General features: G+C 37.6%; 1 protein-coding gene across 1 annotated transcript; it reads left to right on the forward strand.

The window, feature by feature from the left end:
- The first annotated feature begins 10,424 nt into the window (after positions 1-10,424).
- On the forward strand, positions 10,425-11,366 carry LOC110144584 (olfactory receptor 8K3-like). Its single transcript, XM_020904524.2, has one exon. The coding sequence runs from the start codon at positions 10,425-10,427 to the stop codon at positions 11,364-11,366; it is 942 nt and encodes a 313-aa protein (XP_020760183.2).
- Positions 11,367-21,478: the final 10,112 nt, after the last annotated feature.

The raw sequence follows: 21,478 nt of genomic DNA on the forward strand, positions 1-21,478 counted from the left end.
AAAGGACATGGCAACCCACTCCAGTATTCTGGCCAGAAAATTCCATGGACAGAGGAGCCCAGTGGGTTAAACTCCACGGGGTCACAAAGAATTGGACATGACTGAGAACACAACACAAAAATTAAACTTATTGTGGTTTCAAGGAGGCTCAGTGTAGCATAATGATTTGACATCAGGAATTATCTGAGCTTTCCCAGGTGTTTCCATACTGCATGGAGGAGGTTAGAGTCCTGATCTGTTCTCATCCATGAACTTACTCTCATATATGAGCCCTAGAAAGCCCAATAACTCAGCACACTTTGCAATTCAGTAACCCACAAAATCAGCACAATATTTTATTTCAACCAGTTCTTTCTCTGTGCCAGTGGACATTCCAATCAAGATCAATTTCCTTGATTATAGTTAGCAATCTCTACTGTATGCCTAAAGGTTAAGAGAGCAATATTTAAATGCTTTCATCACAAAAGAAATGGTAATATGATGGAAGTATTGTTCTTGGTGATGTTCAATCGCTAAGCCGTGTTCAAGTCTTTGCAACCCCATAAATCGCAGCACTCTAGGCTTCTCTGTCTGCCACTATATCCCATTTTTATTGTTTAGTTGGTACGTCATGTCTGACTATTTGAGACCCCATGGACTATAGCCAGTCAGGCTCCACTCCATGGGATTTCCCAGGCAAGAATATTGGAGTGGGTTGCCACTTCCTTCTCCAGGAGATATTCCTGACCCAGGGATTGAGCCTGCATCTCCTGCATTGGCAGGCAGATTCTTTACCACTGAGCCACCAGGGAATCCTAGAGTTTGCTCAAATTCATGTCCATTCAGTCAGTGATGCTATGTAATCATCTTATCCTCTGCCACTCTCTTCTCCTTTTACTGATGGAGGTATTACCTCATGCTAAGTTGTAATCATGCTGCAGTGTGTAAGCATATCTGATAACATATTGTACACCACAAACTTACACAATGCTGTAAGCCAATTATATCTCAGTGATGCAGAAAAAATAAATCTCTTGAGGTCTCCCATGGACACTTTCAACTTTTAACTTTTGGAGATTGTGATTCCTAACTGCTTCTTTTTGTTTAATATTGTTGCTCAGCTGGTAAGTCATGTCTGACTCTTTGAGATCCAATGGACTGCTGCATGCCAATCTTCCCTGTCCTCTGCCATCCCCCTGAGTTTGGGCAGACTCATTATCCTTTGAGTCATTGATATTAACTAACCATCTCATTCTCCACCACCCTTTTCTCCTCTTGCCCTCAGTCTTTCCCAGCATCAGGGTCTTTTCCAATGAGATTGCTCTTCCCATTAAGGGGCCAAATTATGGAGCTTTAGCTTCAGCATCAGTCCTTCCAATGAATATTCAGGGTTGATTTCCTTTAGGATTGACTCTGATATTCTTGCACTCCAAGAGACTCTCAAGGAAACTATAAGCAAGGTGAAAAGACAGCCCTCAGATTGGGCAAAAATAATAGTAAATGAAGCAACAGACAAAGGATTAATCTCAAAAATATGCAAGAACTCCTCCAGCTCAACTCCAGAAAAATAAATGACCCAATCAAAAAATGGGCCAAAGAACTCAACAGACATTTCTCCAAGGAAGACATACAGATGGCTAACAAACACATGAAAAGATGCTCAACATCACTCATTATCAGAGAAATGCAAATCAAAACCACAATGAGGTACCATTATACGCCAGTCAGGATGGCTGCTATCCAAAAGTCTACAAGCAATAAATGCTGGAGAGGGTGTGGAGAAAAGGGAACCCTCTTACACTGTTGGTGGGAATGCAAATTAGTACAGCCGCTATGGAAAACAGTGTGGAGATTTCTTAAAAAGCTGGAAATAGAACTGCCATATGACCCAGCAATCCCACTTCTGGGCATACACACCAAGGAAACCAGATCTGAAAGAGACACGTGCACCCCAATGTTCATCGCAGCACTGTTTATCATAGCCAGGACATGGAAGCAACCCAGATGCCCATCAGCAGACGAATGGATGAGGAAGCTGTGGTACATATACACCATGGAATATTACTCAGCCATTACAAAGAATTCATTTGAATCAGTTCTAATGAGATGGATGAAACTGGAGCCTATTATACAGAGCGAAGTAAGCCAGAAAGATAAAGACCATTACAGCATACTAACACATATATATGGAATTTAGAAAGATGGTAACGATAACCCTATATGCAAAACAGAAAAAGAGACTCAGATGTATAGAACAGACTTGTGGACTCTGGGAGAAGGCGAGGGTGGGATGTTTCAAGAGAACAGCATTGAAACATGTATATTATCTAGGGTGAAACAGATCACCAGCCCAGATTGGGTGCATGAGACAAGTGCTCGGGCCTGGTGCACTGGGAAGACCCAGAGGGATCGGGTGGAGAGGGAGGTGGGAGGGGGGACCGGGATGGGGAATACATGTAAATCCATGGCTAATTCATTTCAATGTATGACAAAAACTACTGTAATGATGTAAAGTAATTAGCCTCCAACTAATAAAAATAAATGGAAAAAAAAAAAGTTTTCTCCAGCACTACAATAGGAAAGCATCAATTCTTCAGCACTCAGCTTTCTTTATGGTACAACTCTTAAATCTGTACATGACTACTGGAAAATCTATAGCTTTGACTATATGGACATTTGTTTCATGAGATTGTTACATTTCCTGACCTCTGTGAAGATCAAGAATATTTCTTGTTTAATATTTGTGCATCTTTACATAAGTGATCTATTTTATCCTGAATTAGGCTTACTGTCTCTTTCATTGAGTGACTTTCCTCAATATTGGTTCATAAGAGCTTATGATATATTTTATTAAGATCAATTTGATAATTCTTCTTATAAGAAGCAAAAGAAGGTAATTCCATGATTTGTTCTATAGTATGTTTCTAGTGAAAGTGTAGTAAGATAAGTACCACTATATAAATATTATGTCTTATGAACTCTCCTAATCCTTCTAAATTTCCACTTTCTTTGTTTATATTTAGTATTTTTAACACTCACGAAACTTCATTTGCATCATAGATTGAATATTTTTTTTCACCATCATGGATTAAATTCTTTATGTAGTCAATCAAATTCAAATGTAAATAGTTTATTGGAATAGGAAATAATTGTAGGTACTTTTTCAAGTGAGGTAAAATGTAAGGAATTTATATAGTTGCTTTTTTTAATTACTAAGAAAAATATGTACAGAATATAAACATTCCAAATATAAATGCAGAAAAATTTTGGTTTTTGGAAAATGTATGTTGGACAAAGATACAGTAAAATGATGATTACATATTGATAGCTTCTGAGAACATGAAAATGTTTAAATTAATATTTTTGGATATGTGCATTTCTAAATTAGCTTCAGTGAATAAGTGTGACTTTTATAACAGAAAAAAGTAGAAGAATCTAATATCTGGATCTGAGAAAAATAAACTGTGACTATATATATCCCAATATCCCATTTCTAAAATAAATCTTGCTATGCATTGTATAGTCCCTCAAAAGATGAACCAGAAAGAGAACAAAATATGTAGAGATTTACAACATTTGCTATTTTTTTTTTTTTCATTTTAAATGTTGTTCTTCAGTCACTAAGTCATGTCTGACTCTTTATGACCCATGAACTGCAGCACGTCAGGCTTCCTGTCCTTCACTATCTCTTGGAGTTTGTTCATGTCCACTGAGCCAGTGATGCCATCAAACCATCTCATCCTCTGTCACCCTCTTCTCCTCCTGCCCTTAATCTTTCCCAGCATTAAGATCTTTTCCAATGAGTTGGCTTTTTTTATCAGGTGGCCAAAGCACTGAAGCTTCAAATTCAACATCAGTCCTTTTTAATGAATATTCAGAATTAAGTTCCTCTGTCTTTAGTTTTCCCATTTATATTTAGTGACTTGTATACAATTGCTGTTTTTGGTTCAGCCTAGCATATAAACATTTGTGTGATCAGTTGCTCAGTTGTGTCTGACTCTTTGTGACCCTATAGATTAGCCCACCAGACTCCTCTATCCATGGAGTTTTCCAGCAAAGAATACTGCTGTAAGTTGCCATTTCCTACTCCAACCCAGGAATTGAACCCAATTCTCTTCTGTCTTTTGCATTGGCAGGCAGATTCTTTACCACTAGGCCACTTGTGAAGCCCATATAATCAATAAGCTTACCCATTTCTTGGATCTTAATTAGTCTGGTGATGACTCCCATCTACATGTACAGTCTACATGTACTAAATAAAATATATATGGTTTGGTCCTATTAATCTTTTGTCAATCTAATTATTAATCCAGGCAAAAGCCACTGTGTAAAGAAGACATTTTTCTTCCCCTTGAGCTATTGATTCCTTTATTTATTTTTGTGTGGTGGTCAAAGCCCAGAAACAGCAGAAATGTCCATCTATTTGAGGTCAAAAGAACCTAGAAGAGTAAGGAGAACTTTCAACACCAAAATGCAATCACGTTTAAGTGAGAGTTCATGGCAGCTTATTTATCATAGTAGAAAAGTGGAAAGAACCCATAAGTCTTTCCATAAGTGAATGTTTATAGAAATTATCATCAATATCATGTAATACTACTCAACAATGTAGGGAACAGATGATCTATACACACAAAAGTGCCAAAGAATCTCAAGAGATTTATGTTGAGAGAAAATTCCAATCCCTATTTTCTATGTGAAAAAGTGTAGCAATGGAAAAGATTAGTGATGACCAAGGGTTGGGAATGATGGCAGAAGAGGAAAGAGGTGTGGTTATTAAAGACAGGTGCAGGGAGCTTGTGATGACACAGGTCCTTATTGGAATGGGGTAACAGACTATAATAACTAAAATGGTAGTTTATGCAGTGAAGGAAAAGAAAAAAGCAAAGTTGTAAACAGCCTTGTGATAGAAGCTTATGATGAAATAAGAAGTGCTGTGGTGAGCTTAGTCACTCAGTCGTGTCTAACTCTTTGTGACCCCCTGGACTGTAGACAACCAGGTTCCTCTGTCCATGGGATTCTCCAGGCAAGAATACTAGAGTGGGTTGCCATTTCCTTCTCCAGAAATAATAAGTAACAGTAAGTAGCTAATTTCTGTCTCTGAGAGGTAAGTAAAAACAATCACATGGGCAACAAATCAAGGAGGAAACATCTCATATTAGCATAATGTAATATTTTAATTTCCTAAATATATTAAATATTGTAATAAAACAATGTTGAAAATTTCTCCACAGTCACACATTTGAGAAGAACCTGTGGAAATACTGACTATCGGTTTGCATGCCCTATAGATGCAAGATTTAATAAAAGAGTCTTGTGTGCTACAAAAGGAAAATTAACCAAGAGTTAAAAGATATATAAATGTATGTATATATATGCAAAGAAGGAAGAGGGGGGTGGGAGGAAGGAATTCAGGAAGTAAGGAAGGAAAGAAAAATGTCCCAGGCAATTAAAAGACAATCCCTAGACATGTTGTTTTGCTCTCAATACTTTAGGGATAATCAACAAATTGCTTGGCATCTCCTCAGGGAGAATTTCAAAAAGTGAAAGAAATCCATAAATTCTTCTCACTTAGCCATGTCAGGAATACAGGTGAGAGTCATGAGAGATGCTTTTACAGGTAAAATGACAGGATATTGCATGTGACGCCTCATTTTCAATATCAACAATGTTTCAGTGACATATTTGAAGTTCCAGTTTAGCTCAATGACAAAGCCCAACCAAAATGAGACCATTTCTGATACCGTTTTGTTTGTTTTCCACTACTCCATAATTCCTGAGCAGGAATAGGACCTCTCTTCTTGTCTGTTCATAATAATTTGTTGAGTGCTAGGCCATAGGATGACAGACAAAGTGCTGAAAAGCATCTTTGAAACATTACCATGATATTTGTTTTGTATAAACAATGATATCTCTAATGGAGGGCAAAGTAGACAGCAAATGATACATAACAAAAGAGATGTGAATTTTTAGAAATTGGGAAAATTCAGAATCTGGGGGCATTGTCTTTCTTTTTCAACTCCTTCTGAATTCTTAGCTAGTTAGTGCTCCAGGTGCTTTTTTGTGACCTCCCCTCAACATAATTTAATACTTAATGATTATTTAAATAAATGTAAAAGTATAATTCTTTCCAGATCCCTTGATGAGGCAAAATGGAATTCCCACCTCACACTGAGACATAGAAAACATTATTTGCATATTAAGAAACTTTTAAGTAGCCAGTTTTATGGTAATGGTACAATGATCAACTTGTTCTGTGATTTCAAGTGAGATCTGACAGAAAATATATAATTATCTCATGAGGTATAGCTTTAAAAAAATAAATTGGTATTCAACAAAGATATTAAACTCTGAGAAAACTATTAGGTTTTTGTAAACTGCTAAAGCATGAGAGAAAAGCAAAAACACTTCTATCTTTTCTCATATTTACAGGAAAATTGAAATTTGCCAAGTTTGTATTTTCTCACTGTTTCATATTTCCAAAACAAAACAAAGAAAGAAAAACAAGTTTCATATTCAGTTCAGTTCAGTTTAGTTCAGTCGCTCAGTCGTGTCTGGGAGTTTGTGATGGACAGGGAGGCCTGGCGTGCTTCTTATTAAATATATTGAAGATATTTTTCTAAAATTATTCTATAGTGATGCACATTTCAGTATTTCTGATATAAGAAAAGTGTATGCATCAAGGCAAGATTGGTGATTAGGAGGTCATAAAATTGTAAGCAGTATTTTGAGTGAATTAAATGCAGATTTCATGTAATAATTTTTACATGTAATGTTATAAAACTGTGCTTTTATTCCTTTTCTTATAGAGATCCTTTAGAGATTACTGTCACTGTAATTTTTATTTTAACCTGTATCATTTCTATTTCTTTAAAGAAACATTCAGGCTCACAATATTTTAAATTTAATAATTGTCTACCTTAATCTGCCATCCACTTCTTACACTGGTATATTCTTGATGTGTGTATTATTAGGGACCTTCAGATATATTTTTATTTAATGATATAAAAATAATTATGTTTTGTATTATAGTTTGAAGGAATTTCTTTGGCTTAAGATGTAAATTTTGCAATGATATGCAAGGATCCATGTATAACCATTCTATAGTGTATTTTATCTCATCACTCTAGTACATTATTATGCAACATAGGGACTTTGAACATTTTTTTTTATCATACTGTGATGCGTTGTGCTCAGTTGCTAAGTTCCAGGTGACTGCGACCCCATGGACTGTAGCCTGCCAGGCTTCTCTGTCCATGGGATTTTCCAGGCAAGAATACTGGAGTATGTTGCCATTTCCTTTCCATGGGATCTTCCTGACCCATGGATTGAACTCATGTCTCCTGCTTTGGCAGGCAAATTCTTTAACACTGAGGCACTGGGGAAGTCTCCTTGCCGGGGTCCAGCCTCGGCAGGATCCAGGGGATACCCTCAGGATGAACGGCGTCAGCAGCGAGAGAGAGAGAGAGAGAGAGAGAGAGAGAGAGAGAGAGAGAGAGAGAAAGACACGTGAGACCCGCCTTGATAGGGCCAAGTCTGCGAGGGAGTGGGAGGGAAAGAGAGAGAGATAGTGAATGACCAGACGGGGGTGTTTGCAGGGTCTGGCAGAGTCTGGCAATCCTTCATTTTTTACCATGGCTTTTATACCCTAAATTAGTACATTTCTAAGGGGAAGATAGTTTAACATTACATCAGCTTGTTCTTCATGAAACCAGGGTGTTTTCTGCATCCTTCTTTGTTTATGAGGGTCTTGTACATTATCTTCTGGCCTTGGGGCCTACTGACATTTTATGACCTAGGTGAATGCAAAGCTATTTTCTGTAATCTATTCTTTAATGAACATAAAGGTCAGTCCTTTTGCAGAAGTTATCAGTTAAATTTATCTAAAAGGTTTACCACACAAAGACTCTGCAGCTCCCGTGAGGCAGCCCCTGTTTAGCATTCCTGGTTAAAATTAACAATTCTAAACTCTTATTTTTCTAAATCTTTAACTCTAACCACTTTTAGAATAAATTTTTATGTTCTCTAATAGGGCTTCCTCACCCCCGAAGGGCTCTGTGCCTATTAGGGCCTTTATGTGATCAGGTTCTTTATGCACTTACTGATTAAAGTTCTAAATTGAATCTAGGGAAGGCCTTCTGCCTGTGTCACAGAAATTAGGGAGTAGTCTATTGAAGCAGGCATCAGAAAGACAGAGATCATCTTTAAGGTGAGCGCTGGGGGCAGCTTTTCGGAATCCCTGAAAACCTGATCCGCCTTGCCTGTCAGGCTTTCTCCTCATGACCTTGTCATGGGTGGGATCTCGTGTGCCGGCTCCTGGCATTCTTTTAAGGTATAGCATCTCTTTATTCAAAGCAAGTTATGATATTCAAGATATGAAAACAACACTAATGACTTCTCTTTCTTCCAATTTGCTCAAATTTCCTCATTTTACCCTGGGTTCTTGCATAACAAAATACATTTGAATTCTTACAAGTTAGTAGAAGTCCATTATAGTGAATATGCCCTTTGGGTCAAATTAATATTTTAAGAAAATGTATATCAAAAAAAGTTTTATTCATATTTTACTAAAATAACTAAAAAATTTAGAAGATAAACATATCCAAGCACTCTGATGGCCCAATATTATTTCTGCAGAAAGGGCAAGACTTGGAGTAAATTGTATATATTCCATTGTACATTATATAATCCTCACCTGTTAATCATATTGCCTTGACAAATGAGGTATGTCACAGTGCAGATGAATTTACATACATAAAGAAGATCTCTTTAAGTTAAGATATTGACACCATTACATATATTATAGGGTTAGGGTTAGGGTTATATATTTAAACCAATATGTATTTGATTTCCAGGTAACATAAAGGCATTTAATTATTTAATCCTCATTTTCCCACCCAACAATCCTATAATTGTATTGGTTTTGTGTATGAAAATAAAGTTTCAGATAAGTTGAATTATTTGCCCAATCCAGCCCTTTTTATATACCATAAGGAAATTTAATACAGAGATTCTCTCTCTCTATCATCTATCTTTCTACCTGCTTATTATATGTCTTATATGTTTCTTCACAGAAATACAAATATGTCTCACTGCAATGTATTATAGTTTTCTTATTTATACAACTGTCTAAAATGTGTCAAGCGTGTCAACTGTTTCAGACTATATCAACTGTGCATAGAACTGTATGGAACTCTGTGTTGGAGTAGCAAGTTCTATAGATTTTCTGAATTCTGGTTTTAAAATTTTACAATGAATAGTATTTAATTGCATCATAATTTATTATATAATTGGCATATGTATTGTCATATTATTAAATTTATTTTATACATGTCACTGCTGCTGCTGCTGCGGCTAAGACACCTTAGTCGTGTCCGACTCTGTGCGACCCCATAGACGGCAGCCCACCAGGCTCCCCCGTCCCTGGGATTCTCCAGGCAAGAACACTGGAGTGGGTTGCCATTTCCTTCTCCCATGCACGAAAGTGAAAAGTGAAAGTGAAGTCGCTTAGTCGTGTCTGACTGGTAGCGACCCCATGGACTGCAGCCTATCAGGCTCCTCCGTCCATGGGATTTTCCAGGCAAGAGTCTTGGAGTGGGGTGCCATTGCCTTCTCCATACATGTCATTATGTAATTGCAATTTTATAAATGACTAGATAGAAATTATAGAAAGCTTATAAGAACAGCACAATAATAGTTTATATATGTAGCCCTCAAATTTATGTCTTAACTTTTTTTTGTCCTATCTATGTCTGAATCTATTGTATTTCTTGTCTGTATCTATACATCTATATATGTATATATGTATCTGTCTATTTATCTATCATCTATCTATAACATCCTGGTTTTTCAACTTTAGTACTATTGATATTTTAGACAGATATGGTGCTTTATAGAATGTTTAGAGGTATCACTGACCTCTAATCATCATATGCTGGTAGCTTCCACATTCCACTTGTTAACAATTAACATGTCTTCTCAATTTTGACAAATGTCCTTTGGTTAGTAGCATAATTTCCCAGTTGAGAACCAGCAACTCTCTCTGTCTCTCTCACTGTATGTTTTATTGTAGGTAGGAAGATGAAAGGGTTAGTTGCTCAGTCATGTTTGACTCTTTGCAACCCCATGGACTGTAGCCTGCCAGACTCCTCTGTCCTTGGGATTCTCTGGGCCAGAATACTGGGGTGGGTTGCTATTCCCTTCTCCAGGGGATTTTCCCAATTCAGGGATTGAACCCAGATCTAACTGCAGATTCAACCCAGATTGAACTGCAGGCAGATTCTTTACTATCTGAGCCACCAGATGAGTTTATTTTCAAGTATCCTAAACTGGAAAGTTTAATCTGTTTATACTAGCTTTGTATAGTGAAACTCTCCCAGGTGATGATACATAGAACCTATTGACTATGTTGATGTTTCTACCCAGAATAGGTTCTCTAATAAACCTGAATGGAAACACACAATGGAACAGAGCTAAATGAATTCATCCTTATGGGAATTACTGACCACCCTGAGCTGCAGGCTCCATTGTTTGGGCTCTTCCTCATCATCTACATGATCTCAGTGGTGGGCAACTTGGGCATGATCATCCTCACCAAGATGGACTCCAAGCTACAGACACCCATGTACTTCTTTCTTAGACACCTTGCTTTTACAGATCTTGGTTATTCAACAACTGTGGGACCCAAAATGTTCGTAAATTTTGTGGAGAATCAAAATGTAATCTCTTATTACTCTTGTGCTATACAGCTAGCTTTCTTTCTTGTGTTTATTGTTAGTGAAATTTTTATTCTGTCAGCAATGTCTTATGACCGCTATGTGGCCATCTGTAACCCTCTCCTCTACCCAGTCATCATGTCACAAAGAGTGTGTTGGGTGCTAGTAGCAATCCCCTATGTCTATAGCACGTTTGTATCTCTTCTCGTCACTGTAAAATTATTTAATTTATCTTTCTGTGGCTACAGAGTTATCAGTCATTTTTACTGTGACAGTCTTCCTTTGCTATCTTTGCTCTGCTCAAATACACATGAAGTAGAAATGATTATTCTGATTTTAGCTGGATTTGATTTAATTTTCTCTCTTCTGGTAGTTCTTGTGTCTTACCTTCTCATTCTCACATCAATTCTCAGGATGAGCTCTGCTGAAGGTAGGCACAAGGCTTTTTCTACCTGTGGATCCCACTTGACTGTGGTCATAGTGTTCTACGGGACTTTACTGTTTATGTATGTGCAACCAGAGTCCAGCCATTCCTTTGACACTGATAAAATGGCTTCCATATTTTATACTCTCGTTATCCCTATGTTGAATCCCTTAATCTATAGCTTGAGGAATAAAGATGTAAAATGTGCACTACATAGGATGTGGAAAAAATCATGCAACCTTTTTTATTAACATGCAATACAATTTCTATAAACTGGTTATGAACTCTAAATTTTGTTCTATGTGCCTCCAAATTAAGTAGTGAGTATAAATATTTTCAACAATTATTTATAGATTATATTATACATACTAGGCACTACCAATTGCTGCAAAGAGATTAATGAAAACAATAGTAAAAAAAAATGCCTTGAGCACAAAAGACCAATTTTGTACATAAATTAAGTAAATGTTAGGAGACTGTGTTAGGTGGATATAGACAAAGAAATGACTGTCCAGGTTTCTGAATGTTTTATCATCTTTTGGAATAAAATTACGGCATATTGTGTGTGTCTGTGAGTTTTTTATTTTCGTTTGTTTTTGCCTTCATACTTTTCCCAAATATGTTTCATCTGTGTATTTGAAGTCATTAATCACATTTGTTTTCTCAAATACCCTTACTCTTTACACTGAGATCCCACATTTTTTATCATCAATTCCTCTAATTCCTTATAAGAATCTATTCACCTATTAACTGAAAATATGTTGCAATTCAGCAATTCATCGGTCCAACTGCAGCCTGATTTTGTCTCAATCCATACATTTTGTTGAAATCAGAGAGGACATTTAAATCAAGATAAGCTTTGGGATCCCTCAGTAGCTCCCAGACTGGTACTTCTTGTTCTCTCAAGTGGCAATTCTTTCTTCATAACTGGTAGTTTGATTGAAGGGGTAGTAAAATAATTTTGTCCTTTTGAATAAAAATATTTATCCATGTTTAAAAATAATGTTCTACTTTTTTTGTATTCTTGAGTAAGGGAAGTACTGATGAATTAATTGTATTGGCTCTCTTTCCTTGGGTTGATGCTTCCAATTTTTATCAACACTATTTATGCAGTAAGTTTTAATTGACTTTCAGTATTTAACTGCACAATTCATTATTCTGCTTGTGGGAAGCAAAGGGAACCGATCTCATTGTTGGCACTTTGCCATATTTCGAAGGCCTGATACATGGCAGGGATACAGCTATCTTGCTTTTTATAAATGACTTCTACATTTTCCTGTGTGCTACCTTTAACTCTACTTAATAATTCTGCAACTTTACTGAGGCTGTTAGTCTATAACATATGCTTTGTTCAGTATCTTGCAATAAAATTATTTGTTTATCCCATGAAGCTTTAAAAAAAAACCTTCACTAGAATACAATTTTTAAACAACATGACACAAAACAACCAATATCTCCTTTAATATATATATGGATAAAAAAGATGGTATATCCAGAAAATGGATGATAGCCTTTTAAAAATGGTAATGCTAACCCTGTATGTGCAACAGCAAAAGAGACACAGATGTATAGAATAGTCTTTTGGACTCTGTGGGAAAGGGCGATGGTGGGATGATTTGGGAGAATGGCATTGAAACATGTATATTATCATATGTGAAATGAATCACCTGTCCAAGTTTGATGCATGAGACAGGGTGCTTGGGGCTGATGCACTGGGATGACCCAGAAGGATGGGATGAGGAGGGAGGTGGGAGGGGCATTCAGGATGGGGAACACATGTATACCTGTGGCAGATTCATGTCAATGTATGGCAAAACCAATACAATATTGTAAAGTAATCAGCCTCCAATTAAAATAAATAAATAAATAAAAACATGTGCTGACATTATTGGGAGTACAGAGGCAAAAACAAACAAATAAATAATGCTGACCTGAACCTTATAAAAATGCATTCAAAATGAAAAAAACAACTTCAGAGTAAAATGCTAAAGCATAAAACATTCAGATAAAGCAATAAGGGAAAATCTATAACCAAGACCAAGGGCTAGTGAAAAGTTTGTATGACATCAAAACAATCTAGATAATCCAATAAAAAATGATCAGAAGACCTAGTCATTTCTCAAAATAAGGCATACATATGGTCAAGAGACATATGAAAATATGTTCAGTGTTGCTGATTATTAGAAAAATGCAAATCAAAACTTCAATGAGATATTACCTCACATCAGCCAGAATGGCTATCTTCAAAATATCCACAAACAGTAAATGTTGCAAAGGGTGTGAAGAGAAAGGAACCTTCCTAAAATATTGGTGGGATTATAAATTGGTACAGAAACTATGGAGGACAGTATGGAGGTTACATAAAAGATAAAAATAGAGCTACCATATGACCCTGGAATCCGACTCCTGGGCATATACATGGAGAAAAATATGATTCAAAATATATACACAACCAAATGTCATTGCAGCACTGTTTACATAGTCAAGACATGGAAGCAACATAAATGTCCAAAAACAGAGGAATGAATATATATACAAATATATACAATGGAATATTACTCAGTCATTAAAAGATCAAATAAAGCCATTTGCAGGAACATGAATGGACCTAGAGATTTTTCAGTTCAGTTCAGTTCAGTTCAGTTCAGTCACTCAGTCGTGTCCAACTCTTTGTGACCCCATGGATTGCAGCATGCCAGGCCTCCCTGTCCATCACCAACTCCTGGAGCTTACTCAAACTTAGTTCATCGAGTCAGTGATTCCCTCCAACAATCTCATCCTCTGTGGTCCCCTTCTCCTCCTGCCTTCACTCTTTCCCAGCATCACAGTCTTCTCCAGTGAGTCAGTTCTTCGCATCAGGTGGCCAAAGTACTGGAGTTTTAACTTCAGCATCAGTCCTTCCAATGACTATTCAAGATTGATTTCCTTTAGGATTGGCTGGTTTGATCTCCTTGCAGTCCAAAGGACTCTCAAGAGTCTTCTCCAAAACCAATTCTTTGGTGCTCAGCTTTCTTTATAGTCCAACTGTCACATCCATACATGACTACTGGAAAAACCACAGCTTTGACTAGACGGACCTTTGTTGGTGAAGTAATGTCTCTAATTTTTAATATGCTGTCTAGGTTGGTCATAACTTTCCTTCCAAAGATTTCCTTTTAATTTCATGGCTGCAATCACCATATGCGGTGATTTTGGAGCCCCACAAAATAAAGTCAGTCACTGTTTCCCCATCTTTTTGCCAATAAAAATACTAGAGTAACTAGAAAAATACATTGAAATTTTATATGTGAATATTAACATAAATATGAGCAATATGTTAAAGGAATGTAAAGACAAGATAGGAAATGTTAACAGATAATTGTTTTCAGTTGCAAACTAGCCCCCATACATGGAGTGCAAATAGAGACAGCAGAAAGAGTCTGACCACTCCAGATGGAAGGTGGCAGGTTTAATAAACAAGGGAACTTAACAAATGAGCTTGTCTTGGGAGACCACATTTTTTGTAAATCGCCACCCCTGCCTGACTGCCAGAATCTTAAAATTTTGTGGAGAGACCTTAACTGGATTCAGTCATATATTCAGTCCAGATTATTCAACAGCACCTTCCTCTCTCAGGGCTGTGTCCCTAAACAATGCCTGTTATAGGAATGCTGGGCAGAGCATATATTCCAAGCATGAGGAGGCAGTGAGGAACATCCACTGTCTGGGGCCAGCTCACCGTCAATGCACAATTATATCCTCTGGAATCACTCCTCAAACAAGCTGGAACCTATTGGAATTTCTACTTTTGTATACATAAAGATAAGTTAGTATCTTTAAAGTAGAAAAGTAGAAAATGCTAAATTGCTGTGGGGCAATGGTCCAACTAACAAACTTTAATGCTACATAATTTTTAGAATCCTAATTTAACGCTTCAGTGACTGTAAAAATACTTATTTTTATAAGAACTCTAATTTCAACTGGAGATTTTTTTCAAAATAATTGAGAAATTCCAGTCATTTTATTTTTTTCTCCTGGGGGGGGGGGGGGCGTATTTACCTAACCTGACATATATTATTTGATCAATGTATCCAGATCGGGAATCTCTGATGAGAAAATGAAAAACTGTAAGGAATATGTTGACCAGCACTAATATGAAAAATAGGAAATTAAAAGAAATTCAAAATTGTGTCAGGTTCTTTCCATGAAGCATTTTTGATACTGTAAATGGTTTAGAGACATAGACTAAACCTGTGAAAGACAAAGTTAAGTGTATTTTAGTTGTATCTGTATTTAGAAATAAAAGAATTCCATCAATATGCATTTATTATAAAACTTATATGAAAAGTATAGGGAGGAGCCAAGATGGTGAAGGAATAGGATGGGGAGACCACTTTCTCTCCTACAAATTCATCGAAAGAACAATTGAACGCAGAGCAAACTTCACAAAACAACTTCTGATCGCTAGCTGAGGTCAAGAGGCGCCCAGAAAAGCAGCCCATTGTCTTCAAAAGGAGGTAGGACAAAATATAAAAGATAAAAAGAGAGACAAAAGAGTTAGGGACAGAGATCCGTCCCGGGAAGGGAGTCTTGATAGAGGAAGTTTCCAAACACCAGGAAACCCTCACATTGGTGGGTTTGGGGGGGAAGTTTTTGAATCTCGGAGGGCAACCTAACTGGAAGGGGAAAAATAAATAAACCCCACAGATTATGTGCCTAAAAGCAACTCCCAGCAGAAAAGTACCCCAGACACCCGCATCTGCCACCAGCAAGTGGGGGCGGAACGGAGAGGAGCGGGCGGCATTGCTTAGGGTAAGGACCGGGCCTGAGTGCCCTGAGGGCAATCGGAGGGAGCTTTTGTGAGACAGCAACTTAAACTGTGGGACAGCAAAAGAGAGAGAGAAAATTAACCGGCCCGAACACACTGCCGGCCGTTCGCAGAACAAAGGAAGCCAGCAAGTCCAGAGGAGCTAGCCGGCTGCGGACCGGCCCAGCCCCGCCGGAGGCAGGAGGCAGGGGGGAGGGGTAAGGGGCAGGCTCTGCCCCAAGGACCACATCCCCTACTGCACTGCAAACAGGCCTCCAGTCTCTAACCAAAGACCTCCTGAGATTCTGGATGGTCGCGGCGAGACACAGGGCGCGCGCACCCAACTGGCGTGGCCGGGGACTCGGGCTGGGGACGCGGAGGGGAGAAGGCACGCCACACCTGGGGAGAGTGTGCCCGTCAAGCTCCTGGATGCCTGAGCCGCTCGGACGGGGAAGGCATAAAATGCAGGTGCAACCGAGTCCGCGCTTTTGTGGAACACCCGAGGGCTGGAACCGCACGTGCTCCATATAGAGCAGCTGGGAGCCTGAGCAGCGTAGACGGGGAAAGCAGTGCCAGTCCCTCCCCGCAGCGCGACGGAACTAGCGAACCTGAACAAGAGACCACCTCCGCCTGCCTGTGTCAGGGCGGAAATTAGGCACTGAAGAGACCGGCAAACAGAAGCCGAATAAACAAAGGGAACCGTTTCAGAAGGGACTGGTGCAACAGATTAATATCCCTGTAGATAACACCGACTACACCGGAAGGGGACTGTAGATATGAAGAAGTGTAAGCTGGAGCGAGGAGCTACTGAAACTGAACCGAACCCACACTGACCACAACGGCTCCAGAGAAATTCCTAGATATATATTTTACTTTTATCTTTTTTATTAATTAAAAAAATTTTTTTCTTTTTTCTCTTTTATTTTCTTTTAAAATTCCCTATTACTCCCCTATTACTCCGTAACTTTCATTTTCATAGATTTTTATGATTTTTTTAATTAGGAAAGAATGTTTTTGCTTGTTTTTTTTTTCTTTTTCTTTTCTTTTTTCTTTTGCTCTTATTTCCTTTTAAAGTCCTCTATTACTCCTCTACTACTTCTTAATTTTCATTTTCATTTCACTATAACCTTGCAAAAAAAAAAAAAAAAGAGAGAAGCCCTATTTTTAAACCGAACTTGATTTATATTTCTAAAATTTTGTGTTTTTGTTTTTGTTTTTAATATTGTATTTTTAAGAGTCTAACCTCTACTCTAGATTTTTAATCTTTGTTTTTCAGTGTGTGATATAAATTTTGGACATTTAAGAATCCAATATTCAGTTCCCATTTTTATTCAGGAGTGTGTTGATTACTCTCTCCCAATCTTGACTTTCCGTTTTCTACCTCAGAACACCTCTATTTACTCCTTTCCCCTTCTCTTCCCAATCCAATTCTGTGAATCTTTGTGGGTGTCTGGGCTTTGGAGAACACTTTGGGAACAGAGAACTGTGTAGATCTGTCTCTCTCCTCTTGAGTCCCCCCTTTTCTCCTCCTGCTCATCTCTATCTCCCTCCTCCCTCTCCTCTTCTTCATGTAACTCTGTGAACCTCTCTGGGTATCCCTCATGGGGGAGAATCTTTTCACCATTAACCTAGAAGTTTTATTATCAGTGCTGTATAGTTGGAGAAGTCTTGAGACTACTGGAAGAATAAAACTGAAATCCAGAGGCAGGAGACTTAAACCCAAAACCTGAGAACACCAGAAAACTCCTGACTACATGGAACATTAAGTAATAAGAGACCATCCAAAAGCCTCCATACCTACACTGAAACCAACCCACCCAAGAGCCAGTAAGTTTCAGAGCAAGACATACCACGCAACTTCTCCAGCAATGCAGGAACACAGCCCTGAGCATCAACATACAGGCTGCCATAGTCACAGTTAACACATAGACCCATCTCAAAACTCATTACTGGGCACTCCAGAGAGAAGAAATCTAATTCCATGCACCAGAACACCGACGCAAACTTCCCTAACCAGGAAACCTTGACAAGCCAATCGTCCAAACCCACCCACTGGGCAAAACCTCCACAATAAAAAGGAACCACAGACCTCCAGAATACAGACAGCCCACTCCAGACACAGCAATCTAAACAAGATGAAAAGACAGAGAAATACCCAACATGTAAAGGAACATGAAAAATGCCCACCAAGTCCAACAAAAGAGGAGGAGATAGGGAATCTACCTGAAAAAGAATTTAGAATATGATAATAAAAATGATCCAACATCTTGAAAACAAAATGGAGTTACAAATAAATAGCCTGGAGACAAATATTGAGAAGATGCAAGAAATGTTTAATAAAGACCTAGAAGAAATAAAAAAGAGTCAATTTAAAATGAATAATGCAATAAATGAGATCAGAAACACTCTGGAGGGAACTAAGAGTAGAATAACGGAGACAGAAGATAGGATAAGTGAGGTAGAAGATAAAATGGTGGAAATAAATGAAGCAGAGAGGAAAAAAGAAAAAAGAATCAAAAGAAATGAGGACAACCTCAGGGACCTCTGGGACAATGTGAAATGTCTCAACTTTCGAATCATAGGAGTCCCAGAAGAAGAAGACAAAAAGAAAGGCCATGAGAAAATACTCGAGGAGATAATAGCTGAAAACTTCCCTAAAATGGGGAAGGAAATAGCCATCCAAGTCAAAGAATCCCAGAGAGTCCCAAACAGGATAAACCCAAGGCAAAACACCCGAAGACACATATTAATCAAATTAGCAAAGATAAAACCCAAAAAACAAATATTAAAAGCAGCAAGGGAGAAACAACAAATAACACACCAAGGGATTCCCATAAGGATAACAGCTGATCTATCAATAGAAACACTCCAGGCCAGAAGGCAATGGCAGGACATACTTAAAGTAATGAAAGAGAATAACCTACAACCTAGATTACTGTACCCAGCAAGGATCTCATTCAAATATGAAGAAGAATTCAAAAGCTTTACAGACAAGCAAAAGCTGAGAGAATTCAGCACCACCAAACCAGCTCTTCAACAAATGCTAAAGGATCTTCTCTAGACAGGAAACACAGACAGAAAGGTTGTATAAACATGAACTCAAACCAACAAAGTAAATGGCAACGGGACCACACCTATCAATATTTACCTTAAATGTAAATGGATTGAATGCCCCAACCAAAAAGACAAAGATTGGCTGAATGGATACAAAAACAAGACCCCTATATATGCTGTCTACAAGAGACCCACCTCAAAACAAGAGACACAGACAGACTAAAAGTGAAGGGCTGGAAAAAAATATTCCGTGCAAACGGAGAACAAAAGAAAGCAGGAGTCGCAATACTCATATCAGATAAAATAGACTTTCAAATGAAGGATGTGAAAAGAGACAAAGAAGGACACTACATAATGATCAAAGGATCAATCCAAGAAGAAGATATAACAATTATAAATATATATACACACAACATATGAGCACTGCAATATGTAAGGCAAATGCTAATGAGTATGAAAGAGGAAATTAATAGTAACACAATAATGGTGGGAGACTTTAATACCCCACTCACAACTATGGATAGATCAACTAAACAGAAGTTAACAAGGAAACACAAACCTTAAATGACACAATGGACCAGCTAGACCTAATTGATATCTATAATACGTTTCACCCCAAAACAATCAAATTCACCTTTTTCTCAAGTGCACATGGAATCGTCTCCAGAATAGATCACTTCCTGGGCCATAAATCTACTCTTGGAAAATTCAAAAAAATTGAAATCATTCCAGTCATCTTTTCTGACCACAGTGCAGTAAGATTATATCTCAATTACAGAAAAAAAATTGTTAAAATTTCAAACATATGGAGGCTAAATAGCACGCTTCTGAATAACCAACAAATCATGGAAGAAATCGAAAAAGAAATAAAAATATGCATAGAAATGAATAAAAATGAAAACATAACAACCCAAAACCCATGGGACACTGTAAAAGCAGTGCTAACAGGAAGGTTCATAGCATTACAGGCTTACCTCAAGAAACAAGAAAAAAGTCACATAAATAACCTAACTCTACACCTAAAGCAACTAGAGAAGGAAGAAATGAAGAACCCCAGGGTTAGTAGAAGGAAGGAATCTTAAAAATTAGGGCAGAAATAAATGCAAAAGAAACTAAAGAGACCATAGCAAAAATCAACAAAGCTAAAAGCTGTTTTTTTGAAAAAATAAACAAAGTTGACAAATCATTAGCAAGACTCATTAAGAAACAAAGGGAGGAGAACCAAATTAACAGAATTAGAAATGAAAATGGAGAGATCACAACAGACAACACTGAAATACAAAGGATCATAAGAGACTACTACCAGCAGCTCTATGCCAATAAAATGGACAACTTGGAAGAAATGGACAAATTCTTAGGCAAGTATAACTTTCCAAAACTGAACCAGGAAGAAATAGAAGATCTTAGCAGACCCATCACAAGCAAGGAAATCGAAACTGTAATCAGAAATCTTCCAGCAAACAAAAGCCCAGGGCCAGATGGCTTCACAGCTGAATTCTACCAAAAATTTAGAGAAGAGCTAACACCTATCTTACTCAAACTCTTCCAGAAAATTGCAGAAGAAGGCAAACTTCCAAACTCATTCTATGAGGCCACAATCACCCTAATTCCAAAACCAGACAAAGATGCCACAAAAAAAGAAAACTACAGGCCAACATCACTGATGAACATAGATGCAAAAATCCTTAACAAAATTCTAGCAAACAGAATCCAACAACATATTAAAGAAATCATACACCATGACCAAGTGGGCTTTATCCCAGGAATGCAAGGATTCTTTAATATCTGCAAATCAATCAATGTAATAGACCACATTAACAAATTGAAAGAAAAAAACCATATGATTATCTCAATAGATGCAGAGAAAGCCTTTGACAAAATTCAACACCCATTTATGATTAAAACTCTCCAGAAAGCAGGAATAGAAGGAACATACCTCAACATAATGAAAGCTATATATGACAAACCCACAGCAAGCATTACCCTCAATGGTGAAAAAATGAAAGCATTTCCCCTGAAATCAGGAAGAAGACAAGGGTGCCCACTCTCACCACTACTATTCAACATAGTTTTGGAAGTGTTGGCCACAGCAATCAGAGCAGAAAAAGAAGTAAAATAATCCAGATAGGAAAAGAAGAAGTGAAACACTCACTGTTTACAGAGGACATGATCCTCTACATAGAAAACCCTAAAGACTCTACCAGAAAGTTACTAGAGCTAATCAATGAATACAGTAAAGTTGCAGGATATAAAATTAACAAACAGAAATCCCTTGCATTCCTTTATGCTAACAATGAGAAAACAGAAAGAGAAATTAAGGAAATAATACCATTCACCATTGCAACAAAAAGAATAAAATACTTAGGAGTATATCTACCTAAAGAAACAAAAGATGTATACATAGAAAACTATAAAACACTGATGAAAGAAATCAAAAAGGACACAAACAGATGGAGAAACATACCATGTTCATGGATTGGAAGAATCAATATTGTCAAAATGGCTATACTACCCAAAGCAATC

The sequence above is a fragment of the Odocoileus virginianus genome, chromosome 10 (genome assembly GCF_023699985.2).
Source record: "Odocoileus virginianus isolate 20LAN1187 ecotype Illinois chromosome 10, Ovbor_1.2, whole genome shotgun sequence".
Taxonomy (NCBI): domain Eukaryota; kingdom Metazoa; phylum Chordata; class Mammalia; order Artiodactyla; family Cervidae; genus Odocoileus; species Odocoileus virginianus.

What these genes read in the sequence shown, in the direction of transcription:
- LOC110144584 (XM_020904524.2), top strand. Translation starts at nt 10,425, where the DNA reads ATGGAAACACACAATGGAACAGAGCTAAATGAATTCATCCTTATGGGA.